At 42.0% G+C, this 20695-nt stretch overlaps 1 protein-coding gene across 3 annotated transcripts in view; it reads right to left on the reverse strand.

The window, feature by feature from the left end:
- CFAP91 (cilia and flagella associated protein 91) overlaps nt 1–20695 on the reverse strand; it is a 75953-nt gene that overhangs the window by 8904 nt on the left and 46354 nt on the right. For 2 of the 3 annotated variants that reach the window (XM_081086892.1, XM_081086890.1), the window contains exons 12-17: nt 18609–18680; nt 17124–17270; nt 13277–13498; nt 10873–11021; nt 10259–10350; nt 7479–7632 (exon numbers count right to left, since the gene is read on the reverse strand). In XM_081086892.1, the coding sequence (XP_080943018.1) occupies nt 7523–7632; nt 10259–10350; nt 10873–11021; nt 13277–13498; nt 17124–17270; nt 18609–18680 (792 nt within the window). In that variant the 3' untranslated portion in view covers nt 7479–7522. Of the gene's footprint in view, nt 1–6843; nt 7369–7478; nt 7633–10258; nt 10351–10872; nt 11022–13276; nt 13499–17123; nt 17271–18608; nt 18681–20695 lie in introns of those variants that run through there. The other variant, XM_081086891.1, reaches the window with a different exon arrangement.

Genomic DNA, 20695 nt, shown 5'->3' on the forward strand with positions numbered 1-20695 from the left:
GCCCCAGCTGAAGTTGGAATGACCCGGGGAGGTTGAGACGGCCCCGGTGAGGTTGAAACAGCCCCAGTGATGCTGAGAGGGCCCGGTAAGGTCGGGACAGCCCCGGTGAGGTTGAAACAGCCCCGGTGAGGTTGGAACGGCCCCGGTGAGGTTGAAACGGCCCTGGTGAGGCCGAAATGGCCCTGGTGAGGTCGGGACAGCCCCGGTGAGGTGGAAACGGCCCTGGTGAGGTAGGGATAGCCCCAGTGAGGTTGGGACGGCCCCAGTGAGGTCGGGACAGCCACAGTGAGGTCAAGAAGGCCCTGGTGAGGACGAAACGGCCCCAGTGAGGTTGGGATGGCTCCAGTGAGGTTGGGGCAGATAATGGGGACCAGTATAGACTGAGGAACAGGGGTAGATGCAGAGGCAGAGCAGCATTGAACAGACTGTCAAACTGCAGTGGGAAGCCTGGGGAGGGTTTGGGGGGTGTGTGTTAAGAGATCAACCGAAGGACTTATATGCATGCATATAAGAATAACCAATGGACACAAGACACTAGGGGGTAGGGGCTGGGGGAATGTCAAGGGGGGAGGGGGGGAAAGGAGACATATGTAATACTCTTTGTAATACTTCAAGAAATAAAAATTATTTTTTTAAAAAAAGAAAACTGCTCCTGGACCTGTAATTTAAACTCAGAAAATATATCCACTGCATATATGTGTAAGAATTGAACTCTTCAACTTTTTGTTCCTTTTTGGTGAGCAATTCCTTCTTCAATTTATCTCTCTGCTTTATTTTAACTTTTTGTTTTAATTCTGTAATTTTTTGTTAGTTAGCTAAGAATGCCATAACAAATACCCTAGACTGGCCGGCTTAAATAACAACTTTATTTTCTCTTGGTTCTGGAGACTGTAAATCCAAGATCAAGGTGCCAGCAGGTTCGTGCCTTCTGAGGCCTTTCTTCCTGGCTTGCAGATGGCTACCTTCTTGCTGTATCTTCACATGGCCACCTCCTGATCTATATGTTGCCTGTGTCCTAATCTCCTCTCCTTTTTTTTTTTTTTTTTTAAAAGGGACTAGAATAATATACAAAGGATTTTTTAAAAAATATTTTATTGTATTTTTTATTGAGTTCATTGGGGTGACATTGGTTAATAAAAGGATATGGGTTTCAGGGGTACAATTCAATAATATATCATCTGTATATTGTACTGTGTTCATCAGCCCAAGGCATCTTTTAGCTTTTGACAGTTCAGGAAGTCTATAAAGCAGATCGCCATTCCGTTAGTAAAGTCCCTCGGTCTTCGTCAAGCCTGTGTCTTAGCTTGTGCCCAGATGTGGCCAATGCTCAGAGGAAGAAAATGGCCAGCGACCTCAGATCACTTAGGAAGGACTCTTTTCTCTCTGCCATTTTAGTGCATCTAGTCCCCTTGTTTCCACAGCTCTCCAATGCCTTTAGAAATATAACACTTACAATGTGCCCATTATCTTCTCATTATTATAGCTACCTACTACATCCTACCTAGAATCAGAAGACATGTCTATTTTCTGTTTTATTAATTTCTGTTATTTTTATTTTGTTATTTTCTTCCTTTTACATTTTTGCCTCTAATTTGCTGTTCTTTCTATAATTTCTTTAAAAGGATGCTTAGTCTTATTTTCACCTTTTCTTTTCTAATAAATGCCTTTAAGACTACAAATTCCTGTGTAAGTGCCACACTAGCAGCATTCCACAAGTTTGATACATACATGGCATTTTTGTTATTCTTCAGTTCAAAATATTTTCTAGTTTCTGTCCTGACACTTTTTTTGATGAAGAGATTATTTACACCTACATTTCTAAATTTCCAAACATCTTAGAGTTATCTTGTCATTGATTTCTAATTTCATTGCATTTTTATCAGAGAACACACTGCATAATTTCAACTCTGAAATAGCTGACACTGCTTTATGCAACATTTTACGGATGGCTGCCTTCTAGCTGTGTCCTCACATGGCAGAGAAAGACAGAGAGCAAACTCTGGTGTCTCTACTAATAAAGACACTATTCCCGTCATGAGGGGCCCACCCTCATGATCTCATCGAATCCTATTTATCTCCCACATGCCTCATTTCCGAACGTCAATATCTTAGAGCTGTGGTCGGCAAATGGTGGCTCGAGAGCCACATGCGGTTCTTTGGCCCCTTGAGTGTGGCTCTTCCTAAGCCTTAGGAGTACCCTAATTAAGTTAATAACAATGTACCTACCTATATAGTTTAAGTTTAAAAAATTTGACTCTCAAAAGAAATTTCAGTCGTTGTACTGTTGATATTTGGCTCTGTTGACTAATGAGTTTGCCGACCACTGTCTTAGAGGTTAAAGGCTTCAACATATGAATTTGGGGGTGACACAATTCAGTGCAGAGCATTCCACACCCATACCCCAAATTCACATCCTTCTCATGCAAAATACATTCATTCCATCCCAACAGCTCCAAGGTCTTAACTCATTTGAATATCACTTCCAAATTCTAAAGTCCAATATCGAATCTCAACATCGTCTAATTTACATGTGGGTGAGTCTCAAGGTTTGATTCATCTTGAGGCAACATTCTTCTCCAGCTGTGAATCAGACAAGTTATGTGCTTCAAACTACAATGATGTGTCAGGCACAGGATAGATATTCTCACTCCAAAAGGGAGAAGTGAGAAGGAAGAAAAAAGGAATGGGTCCCATGCAAGTCCAAAGCTTAGCCAGACAAATTCTACTGGATCTTAAAGCTTGAGATTAATCCTTTAGCTCATTGTCCTAGCTTCCAGGTCACTAGCATGGCCCAATTACTCCCATGTAAGGTGACCCCACCCCTTCATCTCTACGGCTCCCTGGGCAGGGTCCTATGGGTGGTCCCACCCTTAAGGTTCTGGGCAGAAGTCATCTGACCTGTTGAAACTGAGACAGTGGCCCTAATTTTAAATCGCCTTCCAGGTTATTTTTGTCTATTGAAGAATTGTGCACATTTGGAGCATAATAGCTGTATTGTCTCATCTGGTCCAATCCAAGAAGCCTGACAGCGTCCCTTCATCTCATGCCGTCTCCAGCCCTTTCAGCTCCCATAAGCTGTCAGACAGCTGTTCAGCCGCATCTTTAGTGTTCGTTTCAGAATATACTTTCTTACGCTTTGAAATACAGATAGGCTAAGGATCTTCCAAATCTTCAAGTTCTTGCCCCTTTTTGCTTAACAATTCCTTCTTCATCGCTCTTCCCTCACATTTTACTATAAGCAGCCAGAAGAAACCAACTCCTTCAACATTTTGTTTAGAAATCTCAGCTAAACATCCAATTTCATGCTTTCAAGTTCCACCTTCCATAAAACAACAAAGTTTAGCTAAGTTCTTTGCTGCTTTATAACATGGATTGCCTTTCCTCTGGTTTCCAATAACGCATTCCTCACTTCTGTCTGAAAGTTCACCAGAATCGCCAGGAGCATCCGTATCTCCAGCATGCACCTTAAAACTCTTCCCGCCTCTGCCCATTATCTAGTTCCAAAGCTGCTTCCACATGCTTACATATTTGTTGTGGCAACACTCTACTCCTGGGATCAAAATCTTAGAGTGGGTTGCCATAACAAAACACCAGAGACTGGGCAGCTTATATAACAGAAACTTATTTTCTCACAATTCTGGAGACTAGAAATCCAAAGCAATTAGCATAGTTATTTTAAAATCCCTGTCTACTAATTCCAATATTTTAGCTCCCTTTAGGTCTGTTTCTATGATCTACATAATTTCTGCTGCTGCTTGTTTACATTTTTATGTGCCTCCTTATAAATCGGGACATTCTTGATTGTGTTCTGGAAATTGTACATGAAAAACTGTTTGTGAAAATAAACTGAGGTCTAGAATAATGTCAACTTTCTCCAATGAGAATTTAACTTTTGTTTCTGACAAGGTTTTTGAGGCAACAGGAATTAAGTATCTCTTTAATTTAATTTCTGAGGTTGAGATATTTTTTGGATCATTCAAATGATTAGAAGCTGAACTATAGTCTATGAGGTGGATAGTTTACAGCAAGCATGTCAAACTCAAAGGCTAACATGGGCCAAATAAACAAGGTTTAAGTTCATGTGGGCCAAAAAACCCCAAAAACTTCAATCTTCACAGAAACGTAGGTTTATTTTGATAGAGACATGCTGAATACAAAGAGCTGAAATAAATGAGTAATCATTAACATAAAATAATAGAACATTTTCATAAAATTAATATTTTTTCTTGAACATTAACTTACCAGATACTGAATAAGTGCACAAATTAATAAGCGTAACGCAAATAAACCTATTTTTCTTGTTCTCCGAAAGTGAAGTATTTCCTGTTGCACACACCACGCAAGTCAGAACAAGACTGATGACATGGCAATTGGCTGCTAAAATATTCGCTGCTAGTATTAGTGGGGAGAAATGGTGTGCCTGTGCGTTAGGCGCATAAGGGAAATGAATGCAACAAGATTATAGTAACCAGTCATTAGCAAACGTTGTAGTTCATTACTAATAATTATGTATAACAGGATATTGTAAAAATTAAGTTACGAAATTTTTATTAAAATGTTTCTTACATACCGTTATATTGGTTGGGCTGCAAAAATATTCATTGTGGGCCACACTGCAAGTTTGACATGCTTGGTTTACACCCAAGCAACCCTTACTACCAGAGCACAGCCTTTCCGAGTCCCAGCCCAAATGGAAGAGGTTTACCAGAGCCTCAAGTTGACTCCAGTTTTTGTCCCCCTAGTTTTACAAAGCTGATAAAAGCACTGTTAAGCCTTTCAGCCACATTCTTGAAAGAATTTGCATATTCCCTCTGGTTAAAAAAAAAAAAAAAGTGGCTCCAAAGGCCAGCTCCAAAGCTCTGAATTTGTCTTCTCCTAAATTTTTGCCCAGAAATTCCTCACTGCTTTATTAGCTCTTTATTGTCTTCAAGCCAATTTAAAAAATTTTAATCAGTGGTCCCTTTCTCTAAGCATTATTATAATCTCACAGCTGTCCTTCCCATCTTCCCTCTGAGAGAAGGAAGGAGGAGAAATATGTACTAGGGGGGCCATTAAGCATCATGTTCCAAACATTCAATCGAGTATTAAGAAGATACTTTATTAATTTATCGGTTGCTCTTTCTTGCTGAGTGTCTTTGGTTAGCTTGGCAACTATATTTTTAACTGTACTTTATAACTATATAATGGGTTTTAATGAAATGTATTTTAGTTTCAGTAAGCATAAAGGAAAAAATCATTTTAACACTCCTGTGGCTTGATTTCACAGATCACCATGGATGTCATAGAACAGGTGTGTTATACTAAGAAGTAAATGTGGATGTATTCAAGTCAAACTATGTAAATTATTAATCTCATCACATTTGCATGTAAGAAAAATGACTACCCCAACAACAAGGTTGACTTTTATCACAATAATGATAGTCAGAATGCTTTGGTCCTTCAAATTATATTATACAGATAGTATATAACATGCAAATAAATATATGGATTATATCTTCAATGATTTCAGAGGTTATTTCATTATTAATTAAAAACGAAATCTTTACTGCCTGGCTTGTGTGGCTCAGTGTTTGAGCATCAACCTATAAACCAGAGAGTCATGGTTCAAATCCTGGTCAGGGCTTATGCCTGGATTGTGGGCTCAATTCCCAGTGTCGGGTGTGCAGGAGGCAGCCCATCGATGATTCTCTCTCATCATTGGTGTTTCTATCTCTCTCTCCCTTCCTCTCTGAAATCAATAAAAGTATATTAAAAATAAAAAAGCTTTTCTGCTGTAATGATATCCACAGCCTGATATTTAAGAGTCCTTTATCAGTTTTTTCTCTGCTTGCTTTCTTCACTGCCCCCTCATCTCAACCCTCCTTCCATGACCCTCTTTTATTAAGACTTAAAGTCCCAGCAGATTCTCCTAAGAGGGTCTCTCAGTCACATGAGCCTGGGCATGCCTTAAGTGAAAAGAAAATTAATTGTATAAGGTTCTACAGTTGGTGGCAGAGATGGCCAACCCCAAACCCCCAAACCTTCTGACTGCCAGGCTCAATTTCCGCCCTAAACTTTGGCTCCTTCCCTAACCCGACAGCATACCCTCAGGCCCAACAATGAATGTTGTGCCTCTGCTACGGGAGGGTGAGGGAGAAGGTATAGGCAAAGGGTTCACTCCGTTTTCCCTTCTCATGAGAATTTTAGTTCCAATTGACTCTTTAGCTCTGTTCTCCTAGTAATCTGATAGGTGATAAGTGTCAAGTATGTTACTAACACTACTTGAGCCAAAAATGACCCCTGCGTGGTAACTAGAATCTGACTGGGAAGGGTTAATAAGTGAATTATTAATACTGAATAGGAAACTGTAGCTTTGAGCTAACCCTGAGTGTGCTGACTTTTGTAACTGGGCAAATCCATTGGGGGGCCCTGGAAACTCTGCCTATGGAATTATTACAAGCAATACTGGCCCTGGGACATGTAAACCAGACAACTCCTGCACCCACTCAATGTGAATCTCTTTTCCTTGTACCTGAACTATGTAACCGGGGGGCTAAAGAAAGTGGCTGTGTTCTTCTGTGTGGCTACGGCCAAGAGCTCCCACAGCAAGAGAGCTGCCTAAGGCTCTCCTGGACGCTGCAATTCCTGCCTTGTATCTTGCTGAGTAGACCGATACGCAAATCCTATCAAATGTGGTCCATGTCAGTCTTATGCATGTGACTATTTAGTTGAGCCTAAAACCAACCCCTGATGGACACTGCAGAAGGCATCTGAGCTGGAATCAGGAGGCTGTGCCTCATGCTATGCTTACAACTAGCACAATGCAATAGAGGAACCTCCATGAGAACAAGCTCTTTTTTTTTTGCAGCTTTATTTGTGATAAGTACAGTCACACGCTAAAAGAAACCATAAAAATAATCTAGAGTCCTGTTTTCTGGTCACAAGAGTCCAACTACTATAATATCTAACACTATATTCTCTAACAATTTCAATAGCATGTTCCATATCCTAGATGAAATATGCCAATTTACATGGGAGTGCTTCATCTTCTTAAACAATGGGCAATCTTTTCATATGATGATTATTAGAGTACTAGAGGCCCGGTGCACAAAATTCATGCACTGGGGGTGGGGGGAGGTCCCTCAGCCCTGCCTGCATCCTCTCAAAGTCCAGGAGTCCCGGGATCGATGCCCTGTGGAGGGAGGCCTCGCCTACCCACTTCAGCGCCGCGGGCCAGGTAGCCTGGGCCTCTCTCTGGGGGGGGGGGGGCGATGGATCATGGAGCTCCGCGAGGTGATCATGGGGCAATGGCGGGGCCCCCAACCAATCGCATCGCACCCGCCTTGGCTGGCCTGGTGTGGTCGTCCAGAAGGTTGTTCAGCTGTTTGGCTGTTCGGTTGATTTGCATATTATGCTTTTATTATTATAGATAGCTCAAAGCTGAATGGTGCTACTTTCCCTCCTCTCTACTTCCTTCCAAATGGAAAAATCAAACTCACCTTAGCTGTCTTTCTCACTTTGAGTTTTTTCCTTAAGTAACTTGTCAGTGCTCATCTTGTGGTCGCTCAGCAAAGTCCCTTGCAAGCATGTCTCCTGTGTGCCTGTGGATAATCTGATGGGCTGCAAGAATATGCTTCCGCTGTGCGTTCCTCACTGTGCCAAGAGACAGAAGAATTTTTACTCTGAAAGTCTGAACTCATTCATTCCCACATGTTTTCAAAACAGTCGTGATAGAAATGATAATTTTGCATCAGAATGCAAATTTTGTAACACAAATATCGTAAATGACTTAAAGGTAAGGTGCCCCATTCTTCCCTTTGAACCTCCATTTCTAATATGGGAGCTCATGGCTTTAGAAGGTGGTCCTAGCTCCACACTCTAAGAATGTGTATCCTCAAGGCTTAGTATATTACGCACCACATTTCCCTTGCAAAGAAGTAATCATGATGATGATGATGTTAGCATTTAGCATCTGTCCTTATTTTATGCCATGCACTGCTTTAAGCAGTTGGCATATAATTATTCACTTAAACCTCATGACCCTAAAAGAGAGTTTTATTAATATCCCCATTTTCAGATGAGGAAACTGAGACACAGAAAGATTAAGTAATCTGCCCAAAGTCATACAGCTAGCAAAGGGCAGTGAGAAGTACTGTGGATTCTATGCTCTTCAGGCATCATCCAAATTTATAGAGGGTAAGTCACACAGCAGCCTGCAGCACTTCACAGTAGTATGACCCAAAGTATGGGGACTTTGGAGCCACATAGATCATGGTTCAAATCTGCAAGTTCTATAATGTGTCTAAGCACTAAGTTCTTTAACTGAATAATGAGAACACACCTACAGCTATTGTAAGAAATTTCGATCAGGTACTTTTAAAAATGCTTAGTACCTTGTCTAGAACTTAGCAGCATTTAAAATTTAATAGTTACTGTTATTTTACATCTATTTACAGGTCTCTTCAAGGTCTTTCCCATCCCTCAGCTAAAAAACAAAAAAAACACACCAACAAGACATCTCAAAATGGACTGCATATACTATCTTAACTTGGGGTAAAGAGTACATATAATACATATGGCTCACTTATTTGAAAAGAGAAACAAAGGTTCTAGTGCATGCTCCCTGTCCATAAGGTTTTCTTGATTTGATGCACATAACGGGAGGAGGCCACCCTGGCTGGGTAGCTCAGTTGGTTAGAGCATCATCCCGATATGTCAAGGTTGTGGGTTCAATCTCCAGTTAGCCAGGGCACATACAAAAAGCAACCAATGAATGCATGAATGCATAAGTAAGTGGAACAACAAATCTATGTTTCTCTCTTTGTCTCTCTCTCTCTCTTCCCCCCGCCCCCCTCTACCCCCTTCCTCTCTCTCATCAATTAAAAATATATTTTTTAAAATATTTAAAGTGAAGAGGCTAAGGACTTGTCCAGCGTGCCCACAAACAAGACCCATTGGATTCCTTCAGCTCAAGTCCCCCGCCAGCTCCTCCCCTCAGAGCCAGGAGGAGCTGGAGAAGGGGTCACAAACAAATAACTGTTAGATACAGTTTCCCCCTCTCTCTGGATTCCCTTGGGTAGAATTTATCTGACACAGGCTGACCTCACTTGGGACCTCAGAGAAGTAGAAAGGAGTTGCATATTTTCTTAAGGATCTAGATAACACAATATTCCTTTTATAATATGAGGTAACACAGAAATATTTACTACCTGAAAATTAAATTTTGCTTGTTTAGGCGCTATCAAATGCTGCTGGTGGGAGTATGAGTTAGAACAATCTTTTTGTGGGGCAATTTGGTAGTATCTATCGAAATGTAAAATTCACATACCTTATTCACTGCTAGGAATTTATTCTCAGCAGCACAACCAGGGCATGTGTAAAATATACTGATTGCAGCACCACTAGTTATAGAAAAACACGTTGGAAACTAGCTAAATGCTTATTGAAGAGGGTACTGGTTTAAAAAATTATAGTGCAATCATATAATGGGAAAATAAGATATTTCTTTGTTCTCTTCAAATCCATGAGAACCCCACCATTCCTTTATCCTGGTTAAATGGCCTAAAATACTACACTTCTCTTAAACATGTCCAGAATCCCCCTTAATAACTCTGACACCTACTAAGATATTATTTCACTTTAAGTATTGACCTCTGGTTGCACCCCTCCCTCTGGGATCGGGTTTGTCACCAATAGTCTGGAAGCTCCAAAAAAATATTCTTTTTTTAAGACACACGTTTTCCTCCTTATCTGTTGACTAAAAGCATCAATCTTCCAAAACATCCGCTGTTGACAGGTGACATCTGAGGGTGTTTACTCTGCCATACAGACCTGGCAGCCACGGGAGGCATCCGTGACACAGGGGAGCAGCAGAGCAGCGTCAGACCCTTCAGGCGCCCCCGCTTTCAACAGTCACCTGCGCGTGCCCTGCCTCCACGGGCTGCTTCATTTTGAAAATCCCGCATATTCTCAACATTTACTTTATGTTTTTAAAAAATCAAATCAAAAAGTACACCTCTTCTGGAACTTGGGAACTCCCTTGCAAAGGAGGGTTGGCTCTTGATGCTCGGCCACGCTTATTAGGACTTTGCCCATCTACACTAGAGGTGAGTATATCTGGAATCAGCAGGAAGAGGACTGGACAGGCTCTGAAATAAGAAAGCTCAGTGATTCTCCTTCAGAAATCTCCCCATACCTCTGCTCAGTTTTAAATCTCTGGGATATTGAAAGAGTTTCTCTTTTTAAAAAATCACACAGGGACGCATTTGCATGGGTTTACCTTTTTCTTTGACGAAGTCCTTTTGCACCTCTGGGATCAGGAAACTATAAACCAACTCAGCAACAATCTCCTCTGACTGAAGCTGAGTTCGACTGAAAAATAAACAAATTAAACTTTCTTTGTGGCTGTACTTGGATCCTCCTGACTTGTAAAGGAACTCCACCATCGCCTTTCCCTTGGTTAAGTGAAATATGACATTCCTGGTGAGCTTGGTTAACCCCATGGAAAAGTCAGATTGGCCCCGCCCTTCATGTACCCTGCCAGCCAGGAAGGGAATGTTAGAGATACAACTTATCCATGGGTCCACACACCTCGGGGTGGACTCCAAGGAATGTTGCATGTACTTACTCACCTGTTCTTCATGCTTTGAGGTATTCTAAAGTAAGTAATGTAAAAGCCAACCAGACTGCAGAAACTTCTACTCCCAGTGCTCCCACCATGCACAGGGATAGGCATGTTAGCTTCTAAAGTGTTACGCTAATAAAACAATGGGCACTGAAGCATGAGCTACATATTTGTGTTTCCTTGGTGGTGAACTCTTAAGCTCCTGAAAAGTACATGTAAGTAACAGCAAGTGGGCTATCTATTCTACCATCCATTCTCTTGGTACATACCGGCTTTCCATTTCATAAGCAATGTCATTGATTTCCTTAGCCTTCTTCTCAATTTCCGCCCTGGCTTGTTCTTCTGCAGTTTTGTCTTCGGTTTTCAGTATTATGTCTTCCAGATATGAAGATATAGTACTCTGGTGAACTTTAACCACCTGTAAAAACCCCAAATGCCCACAGTTACTGAGAACAGGAATACTAATGTAAACAAGACAAGAAAAATGAACACTGGTCGATATTTTAGCTCATTTACTCAGTTCGTTAAGTCCCTTCTTTGATTGTTCGTTTTTTCTACTATCTAGACCATTTGTTTCTAACCCACCTTTCTACCCATTCTAGGCAGCCCCCTCCCATCTAACCCATTTTAGAATTGTGGATTTTCCTCGGGGGTGGACACTACACATTGCAGAAAGATCCTGGATCCCGGCTATGTTCTTACCCACAGCATGTCTTGTCACACTACCTAACTGTGGCAGAGACTAAGGTTATTTCCCAATGTCCTTCCTCTTCAATAACAGAACCTCTGGATTTTAGCTGAGCCAATAGGTCCCTAGAACAGACTGCATTTCCTAGCACCCATAGTTCTAGCCAAGGGAAAACCTGCATAAGTGATGCAGGCACCTTCCAGAACAGATTGTTAAAAGGAAAGACCTAGCTTTATTTTTTTTTCCTTTTTCCTTCCTCATTTCATGGGGACATAATGCTGGAGCACCAGAAGTCATCTTAAACTGCCATGAAGGCCAGGCCTTAGGGACAGAAAAGCAGAAAGCTAGAGGAATCCTGGATCTTTGATGAACTTTCTGAACCATCTTATCCATCTACATTGCTTCTTTTTACAGCTTTCTTCAAACTGTGAAACAGAATACACATGCAGAAAAGTGCGGAGTGCATGAATGTACAGTGTAACGAACCAGAGGAAAGCCAGCACCCACCAGCCACTGCCAGTATCCCAGAAGACTGCGTGGGTTCTTCCTGACCACAGTCCCCTTCCCCTCTCACAATTTTACAGCAAACGTTTTCCTTTTCTTATAGTTTTACTCCCTAAGTAGGAACCATAGTAATAGTTTAGTTTTGCCTGTTTTACAGGTAGATACACAGGAGGCATCACGTGCAGCATCCTTAGTTTTGTATGCATTCTATCTCAACAGACTTTCAGTTTCTTGGGAGAAGGGTACTTTTTTATTTCATGTCTGGATATTTCTGTGTATCTTGGGACTCCGTAATAACTCAGCACGTTTCTTGACTGGCACTATACCTACCTGTAAAACACCAAATTCATAACTTTGAATCCCTGTATGTTCCCTGCGAGAGACCCCAATGACCAGATTAATTCAGTGTCAACCAAGCAACCAACCAATCTATAATAATAAAAGGTAATATGCTAATTAGACCGGACAACCTTCTGGACATCCTTCCAGAAGACCTTCAGGACGAAGCAGGGGCTGGGAGAGAAGCCTCAGTCCCGGGTGCCCGCTGGTGGCCAGAGGGAAGCCCAGGTCCTGGGTGCCGGAGGGAAGCCAGTACTGGCAGCTGGGGGAAGGAAAGCCTACTCTTTTTTTTTTTCTTCTTCTTCTTCTTCTTTTTTTTTTATTGCTTAAAGTATTACAAAGAGTATTACATATGTCTCCTCTTTTTTCCCCCCCGCCCTTGACAATCCCCTGGCCTCCCCTACCCCCCAGTGTCTTATGTCCATTGGTTATGCTTATATGCATGCATACAAGTCCTTCGGTTGATCTCTTACCCACCCCCTTCCTGCCCTCCAACCCTCCCCGGCCAGGAAGGCCTACTCTTGCATGAATTTCATGCATCAGGCCTCAATAAAAGTGCAATATGCTAATTAGACCAGACATCCTTCCAGATGACCTTCCAGACGAAGCTGGGGCCGTAAGGGAAGCCCAGATCCCGGGTGCCTGCCGGCAGCCGGGGGAAGGAAGGCCTACTCTTGCATGAATTTTGTGTAACGGGCCTCTAGTCAAAATATATTTGCCCAATGTCTACTGTGCACAGTGATCTATTCTGGTGGGATGGAAGGCACCATGGGATGTACAACATGCCTGCTCTAGGGAGCCCAGAGTCTTCCTGGGAATCAAGTTGAACCTATGGAATAATTAGCTGAGTTTTATAATAGTCCAGGGTTGGGAAGTTTACTATGTTCCACCTGTAGTAACACATATACTTGTGTGTTTCTGTATATCTTTATAAATGTGTAAGGTTCTGGACACATGTGCTTGTATGTGCATGAGTTAATAAGGAAATAGGTGGCTAAATGTGTGTCTGTGTAGGATCTCAATATATATTTGTTGAATACAATGAAAAATACAAAAAAAAATGCATTTCATTTCTTCAGTTTCCTTTGGTTTGACTCTGCTCCTTACAAACAGCTTCCAGATATCCCGCTGCCCTCACTTGCCTCCTTAAATATCTCGTCCTCCTCCCGCAGGCGCCTCTGTTCCACCTGTCGCCGACCACTCTCCTCAGCTTCCCGCATCCTCCGCTGTCGTTCGGCCAGCATGGCAAAGGCATGGATTCTCCTCTCTTCCTGGAGTCTCACCAGCTCTTTGGACAGGAAGTCGAACATGTCTGCCAGCACCCTTCCTTCCAGTCCAGTCAGATGGTTTTCAACTAGTGACACCTTAAAAATAATGTAATTTTAAGGATACAAATTCCACAGAAATGGGGATTTATAAGGAGGGATGTTGGGTTACCCAGAACCATTGAGAGTCACTTTATTTTCAGACTGCACTTGGTTTTTATTAGGAATATTATCTCTAGATTGGCCCCATTCGAGGGTTCTGTCACTAGGAAAACTTATGATACAATCTTAGACATGAGAAAGTAGATTGCTCCGTCAGTCACAGAAGGCTTATAGTCCTCAAGTTATAAAGAGGATTTAGCAAAGAATTCTGTTAGTGTCTACACAGAATGCATTTTTTTTTTAATTTCAAGTTTAGCACTAGTCAGTTTGGCTCAGTGGATAGAGTGTTGACCCAGGGACTGAAGAATTCGCAGGTTTGATTCCAGTCAAGGGCACATACTTGGGTTGCAGGCTTGAGCCCCGATCCTGGTCAGGGCATGAGGAGGCAATCAATCAATGTGTCTCTCTCACTTCAATGTTCCTCTCCATGTGTATCTCCCCCTCTCTTCCACTCTCTCTAAAAATTAATGGAAATATATGCTTGGGTGAGGATTAACAATAACAAAAAAAAAAAGCTAAATTTCAATTTCAAAAAAATATTTTTTTATTGATTTCAGAGAGGAAGGGAGAAGGAGAGAGAGACAGAAACACCAATGATGAGAGAGAATCATTGATCAGCTGCCTCTGGCACACTCCAAACTGAGGATCGAGCCTACAATCCAGAATCCTGGTTCATAGGTCGACGCTCAACCACTGAGCCATGCCAGCCGGGCTCAATTTTAGCCAAATAAAGTGCTATGTCTTCCAAGACAGAAAGAAAAATATCAAGAATTTTATTAAAGATAGCAATGGAGTTTAATAAAATAGAATCTCCTAGAAATTCACTGATACTTTTTTAATTTCTTTTTTTAAAAATATATATATATATATTTTTTAAATAATCTTTTTTTTTTTTTAATATATTTCATTGATTTTTTACAGAGAGGAAGGGAGAGAGATAGAGAGCCGGAAACATCGATGAGAGGGAAACATCGATCAGCTGCCTCCTGCACATCTCCTACTGGGGATGTGCCCGCAACCCAGGTACATGCCCTTGACCGGAATCGAACCCGGGACCTTTCAGTCCGCAGGCTGATGCTCTATCCACTGAGCCAAACCGGTTTCGGCTAAAAATATATTTTATTGATTTTTTACTGAGAGGAAGGGAGAGAGATAGAGAATTAGAAACATCGATGAGAGAGAAACATCGATCAGCTGCCTCCTGCACATCTCCGACTGGGGATGTGCCCGCAACCCAGGTACATGCCCTTGACCGGAATCGAACCTGGGACCTTTCAGTCCGCAGGCCAACGCTCTATCCACTGAGCCAAACCAGTTTCGGCACCTTTTTAATTTCTTAATGCCTCATCCTTTAACATAAGTTTGGGGGAATTTTAAGATCTTGAATAACATGAAAGTAGAAAACCATAATTTCAAAGTCATTAACAACTATCTTTGAAATAGAGCAGGAGAAACACATGTCTATATGATCCTTAAGGTAAAATAAAGGCCTGGAGTTCTTGGCCAGGAATAAGCCACAGTGACTATCTGTCCTGGCCTTGACACATGGAGAGCAAAGGCATTTAAAGGACTGTATCCTTTGCCACTCCCATCTGTTGCCTCTTCCATTCTCAAGTAAAAGAGGAAGAGCTCTCCGCCCAGGCACATGTTACTTTAATACTGACAGTCAGCCACTGTGCTCAGTTCCCCTCTGGCTCATATTTGAAGGGAGGACATCCGCTCAGGTCTCCAAGGTGGTATGGCTACTGGGTGAGACTGTCAATCAAGCGTAGTTATTAGTCCAACACACTCATCCTCATCCTTACCTACTGCCCAGCCCATACCCACCTCCTAACCACAATGCCCAGCTTTACTTACACAATAGGAGAGGTGGAAAGAAAGGGCAAGAGTCTCACTACTCCTAACGTTCGTAAGTGGCGGTCATTCAGCCCAGAGATCACAAACAGATTTCCTCCTCATCTCCAGGGATCACAGTTCCCTCACGTGTGTGTGTGTGTGTGTGTGTGTGTGTGTGTGTGTGTGTGTGTGTGTGGGGGGGGGGGGGCGCGAGGAGGCAACCTTTAAAATCCTGAGATTTTAAATCCTGTTCATGTCTAATCTTCTCCCTCAACAAGAAAGGTATGCTCAGGTAGTAAATTTTAATTTGAAGATTAAGTAAAAAAAAAAAAAATTAGCAAGGTGATTCCATTGCAGTCGTATCGTGTAATTGGCAGCTGTGCATTTTCTGGACTGTTTTCCACAGAAAATGTAAGAGGAGAACAGGAGAGGGCCAGCACTGCTGTAGGCATCCATGAGGTGCCCGGTCCATCTGGCCCCTGCACATCACCAGTGTGCTTAGTATAGGGGAAGGGAAGCAGGGCGAGTCCTTGGCTGCATGACAGTTCTTCCCACTACTTCCTCCCTTAGCTCTTAGCTGACATGATATCAGTCAGGACTAGTATGTCCGCTAAGTGGGACAGAGTTGAAAAGCCTGGACTGGCTTAGGTGCATCTGCCAAAGTCTACAATCAGAAACCTCCAAGGGCCAAAGAGGGCATTTTCCCACCCAGGTCCTGGGAGCTGGCACTTTCTGGGCATTTGCTCTCTATCTGAACAGAAAAGTGCAGCCCTGTCTCCATCATGCCCAGGCCTCTCCGATTCAGAGACTCTCTGCTTTTTCCTCTGGTCCTTCTGTTGGGTCTCACAGCCTGTGGCTTTCTTCCCCTCCCCGCTGCACGAGCTCCCCAAACGCAGTGGCCATCCAGCCCTGCTGTCATGTGAAAGGAGTAAAGTTGTGCACATTTCCAAGCTGCTTAACACTCGAGCCCAAGTCCACACAGCACAAGAGTTACGTGTGTGATTAAAGGTGGGTCATAGTGGCTTTGCTGTAAGTTCACTTTCTTACAACACCAAACACTGTGCAAACAGATGGTTTTCCACACCGATTAACAGGTTAGCGGGAGAGGCAGAAAAGTGCATCTACATTGTAGTCAATAGCATTAGAGACGGTGCTTACAGAGAGGAACACAGAAGGGAACAGGGAGACATGTACCCTTGTTGGGTGAGAGCTGCTATTACCAGCTGTTGTCAGGTCAGCAGAACGCAGAGGTCATGATGAAAGTCACAGAATAGCATGAGATATTAACATATTTAGTATGTGTTTTAACCAGCATGACTTAGGTACAGCTCCAAAGCTCAAAATAAGTGCTGATATTTACAAATAAATCTCATTTCTCACTTTTTTCTTATTGCTTTTATTACTATTCATTCTGCTAAGCTCTCACTAACTGAAATATAGTACAGTCATCAAATGTTTAAGAAAACTTGAAAGGGAAACCTTTAAAATGTAGGTTTCTTTTTTCTTCTTTTTGCAAATAAGGAATATAAGACCATATTCAATTCCCATTTGAATTATAGACTGTAGCAGCATAGTTTAAAAATGCTGACTGTGATAGAGTGATGGCATTGTGGGGGATGTTTCTTTTTCATCAATTCATTGTTGTTATCATAATGTTGCTCACACAATAGTAAAAATCAAGGGAGAAAATGTGACTAGAATGGAACAAGAAAGAAAGGGAAAGAACCTTGTGTTCATGCAAGTTCCTCTGCCGCTGCAGGGCCAGTGTCACTTGCTTCTCGGTTTTCCTCACGAGCCTGTCATCGTCTTGTAGCACGTGGGTGGCGCGCAGCTCCTGGATCAACTCCAGTCGCTTTTCTTTCCCTTCAAACATCTGTACCAAATCAAATCAAAGAGAGACTTGCAGATTAGCATCCCTTGTGTCAGGCCCTCGGGCTCCCAAGCAGTGACTTATGACGAGAGGGTTCTGCTCCACCTTTTGGGACTACAGAGCCAGTGGGTCCCACAGAGCGAGATCAGCCCTCTTACGACACCCTGGCCGCTCGGGCAGAGAAGGAGGGAGCTTAGCTACCAGTTAGCTGTTTACACGGTTTCTTAAAATGCCTTTCAAAGGCAAGGGGACCGCTACAGGGTCATATTAAGAAACTTGAACTTCCCCTCATTTCCTGTGCTCCTTAATCCCTAAGAAAGCTGGGGATGGTATATTTCATGGCTATATTTCCTTTTCCTATAGATCTGCCCCTGGTTTGTAATACATAATGTGCTGTCTGAAGTGAGGCAATTCTCCTGGGAAATACCAAAAGGAGAGTAAAGAATAATGCTGAACATAAAATGCTCACCCGGCTTCCCTGGACTTGCTCTTCATAACTGAGTCTTTTAGGAGCTATAACTGTCTGGGGAGAAATAACTTTTAGCTGGGACTTTATATCAGTCCACTTTGTAAACTGAGTGTTTGCTCTGGCAGTAGAAATAATGTAAGGCTTCACGGGCAGGAAGACCAGAGTTGAATTTGCTGGTAATTAACATACTCTCTCTCAGACTTACATTACTTGACTATAATATAGGGTAAGTGGTAGGGAAAAAAATGAGAACATATATGTAGAATAAAAAATGTATCATGTGGGCATTGAGTAGGGGTTCAGACTGTAGTTATTATTTAGTTATTTCATTTATTATTCAGGTATTGCCAGCTAAGTACAGCTCCAGTAGTTGTATTATGACTTTGTGGAAAATTAGGGAATCCACTTGGTCGGTGATATTTTAATGATCAAAATTCAGGTAAGAAAATTGCCGGATTTAGCAATCCCAGGAAGACATTACTGTCACACTGTGTTGGCTACAACTGTAGCAAACAGCAGGCAGGCTATTCCTCTCCTTGACACTGTGTCACCCATCCGGACAATCTATGGCAGTAGAAGGGAATGGGTAGGTAATTCAAGAGTAGAGTTCCAAAGAACACAGACAAGTGTGGTGATGGCCAGAGGGAAGGTGGGGCGAGGGCTGGGTGGAGGCGGGCAAAGGAGGAGGAGAATGAGGACATCTGTAATAGTGTAAACAATAAAAATAAAGTAAAACACACACAGGGAAAAAAAAGAAAGAGTGTAGTTCCATAGGACAGAGGTGAATTCGCCCCAAGGAACCAAGCACATGCACATTCTGTGAATCTGTATTCAGAGGAGAAGCACTTGGCCAGTGGTTGGACCCTACACACCACATTCTGAACGACTCTGCCCCGGAGTAACTTTTGAAGGAAGATAACAGCCTTTTCTATATCTTCTTCTTCCTAAAAGAACAAAGGGAGAACCAAGCAGCTTGAGAACAGCAGTCAGTATCAAATAATTTTTTAAAGAATTAGATCAAGCAAAAGAGACTGTGCCAGAAGGACTTACATAGAAATAAATAATGGTCTCTACCTTCATTGAATATATAGTATTTTAAATGTTGCTTACTGTATTATTAAACTTCATTATTATTTTTCATCATTAATATCTTTAACAAATCATATAAAAAGTAAAAAAAAAATCACCCACTGTCATACTATACCTATAATTTAAGCAATTTTCATTTTTCTATACTTCTTTCCAGCAAAATCATTCTTGAAGCTGAAAGTATTATTTACAGCATCCCTTTTGCAATAGTTTTTTCATGTTTGATCGTGAGGAGACAAAGGATACAGCTAATCTAGGTCAGAGTCTAGAGCAGTGATTCTCAACCTTCTGGCCCTTTAAATACAGTTCCTCATGTTGTGAGCCAACCATAAAATTATTCTTGTTGCTACTTCATAACTGTAATGCTGCTACTGTTATGAATCATAATGTAAATATCTGATATGCAGGATGGTCATAGGCCACCCCTGTGAAAGGGTCATTCGACCGCCGAAGGGGTCGCGACCCACAGGTTGAGAACCGCTGGTCTAGCGGGAGGTACTTCTCACAAAAATTTAGCAAAGCTGGTAAAATCAGAATATAGTAGACAAGATCAGCCATTTATAAAAATCACCTTTAATAACTATGTGTCAAAAGCAAAAAGAGCATCCCGGCTGGTGTTGCTCAGTGGTTGAGCATCTACCCATCAACCAAGAAGTCCCTGGTTTGATTCCCAGTCAGGGCATATGCCTAGGTTTCAGGCTTGATCCCTGGTAGGGGGCATGCAGGAGGCAGCAGATCGATGTCTCTCTCTTATCAATGTTTCTATCTCTCTATCCCTCTCCCTTCCTCTCTCACTAAAATCAATAAATACATTTATTAAAAAAAACCCACCAACAACAGAAAAAGCAGATTGGGCAAATCTAATTAAGGCACCCCTGAATGCAAAAGAAAGCGACAGTAAAATCAGTGGCATTAACACGTGATAGATAATGTGTTAACCACCGGCAGTGGTGGTACAAGGTCTAAAATGGGGGTATTGTCCAGACCACGTCCTAGCCAGGCAATGGGAGCTTTCTAGTCCCTCCACAGTTGGCCCATTAGAGGTGCTAGGGCAGTGATGGTGAACCTTTTGAGCTCGGCGTGTCAGCATTTTGAAAAACCCTAACTTAACTCTGGTGTCGTGTCACATATAGAAATTTTTTTATATTTGCAACCATAGTAAAAGAAAGACTTATATTTTTTATATTTATTTTATATATTTAAATGCCATTTAACAAAGAAAAATCAACCAAAAAAACGAGTTCGCGTGTCACCTCTGACACAGATCGTGCTAGGGAGCTCATCTGTCCACTGCCCTCCCTTTGACAAAGCACTACCTCCTGAATACAACCTGGCTTCTTGTGAGAATTGCCCTCTATGGTGAGATAATGGGCTGACCTACCATGAGGAACATCCTGATGCACCAGGCAGTTTTATTTCTCCCCATAAAGTAATACATTTGCATTCTGGCATCTCTAGCAGTTTGTTGTGGGTTTGTTTAGACTGGGTCAGCCTTAGCCAGCTCAGGTACCTTGCGCTCAAACTGAGTTTGGGATCTGTGAAGGTGAGATATGGCCCGTGGAGCCAGTCCTACCTCAGAAGTCAGCCTTCCTCGCGACTTTCTAACATTTCATTCTTCTCTGTCATCCGCCACCTCTCCACTGGGTAGATAATTATAGTAACTGATCATCATTCAATCCTTTTTTGTTTTATTTGACACACATGAGGATTACCTTCTGATGCCTACTTTTCTTGGGAAAACTTTGTATTCTTTGTGTTTTATTTTTTTAAAGGATTAGATTTCATTTCATCTCATTTTACTTGTTTTTGTGATTGTGTGTTTGATGTTTGAAAATAAGAATAAAGGCAACATAAATTAACACTGTTAAAT

Source organism: Myotis nattereri (assembly GCF_964212035.1).
Source record: "Myotis nattereri genome assembly, chromosome: 3".
NCBI classification, from domain to species: domain Eukaryota; kingdom Metazoa; phylum Chordata; class Mammalia; order Chiroptera; family Vespertilionidae; genus Myotis; species Myotis nattereri.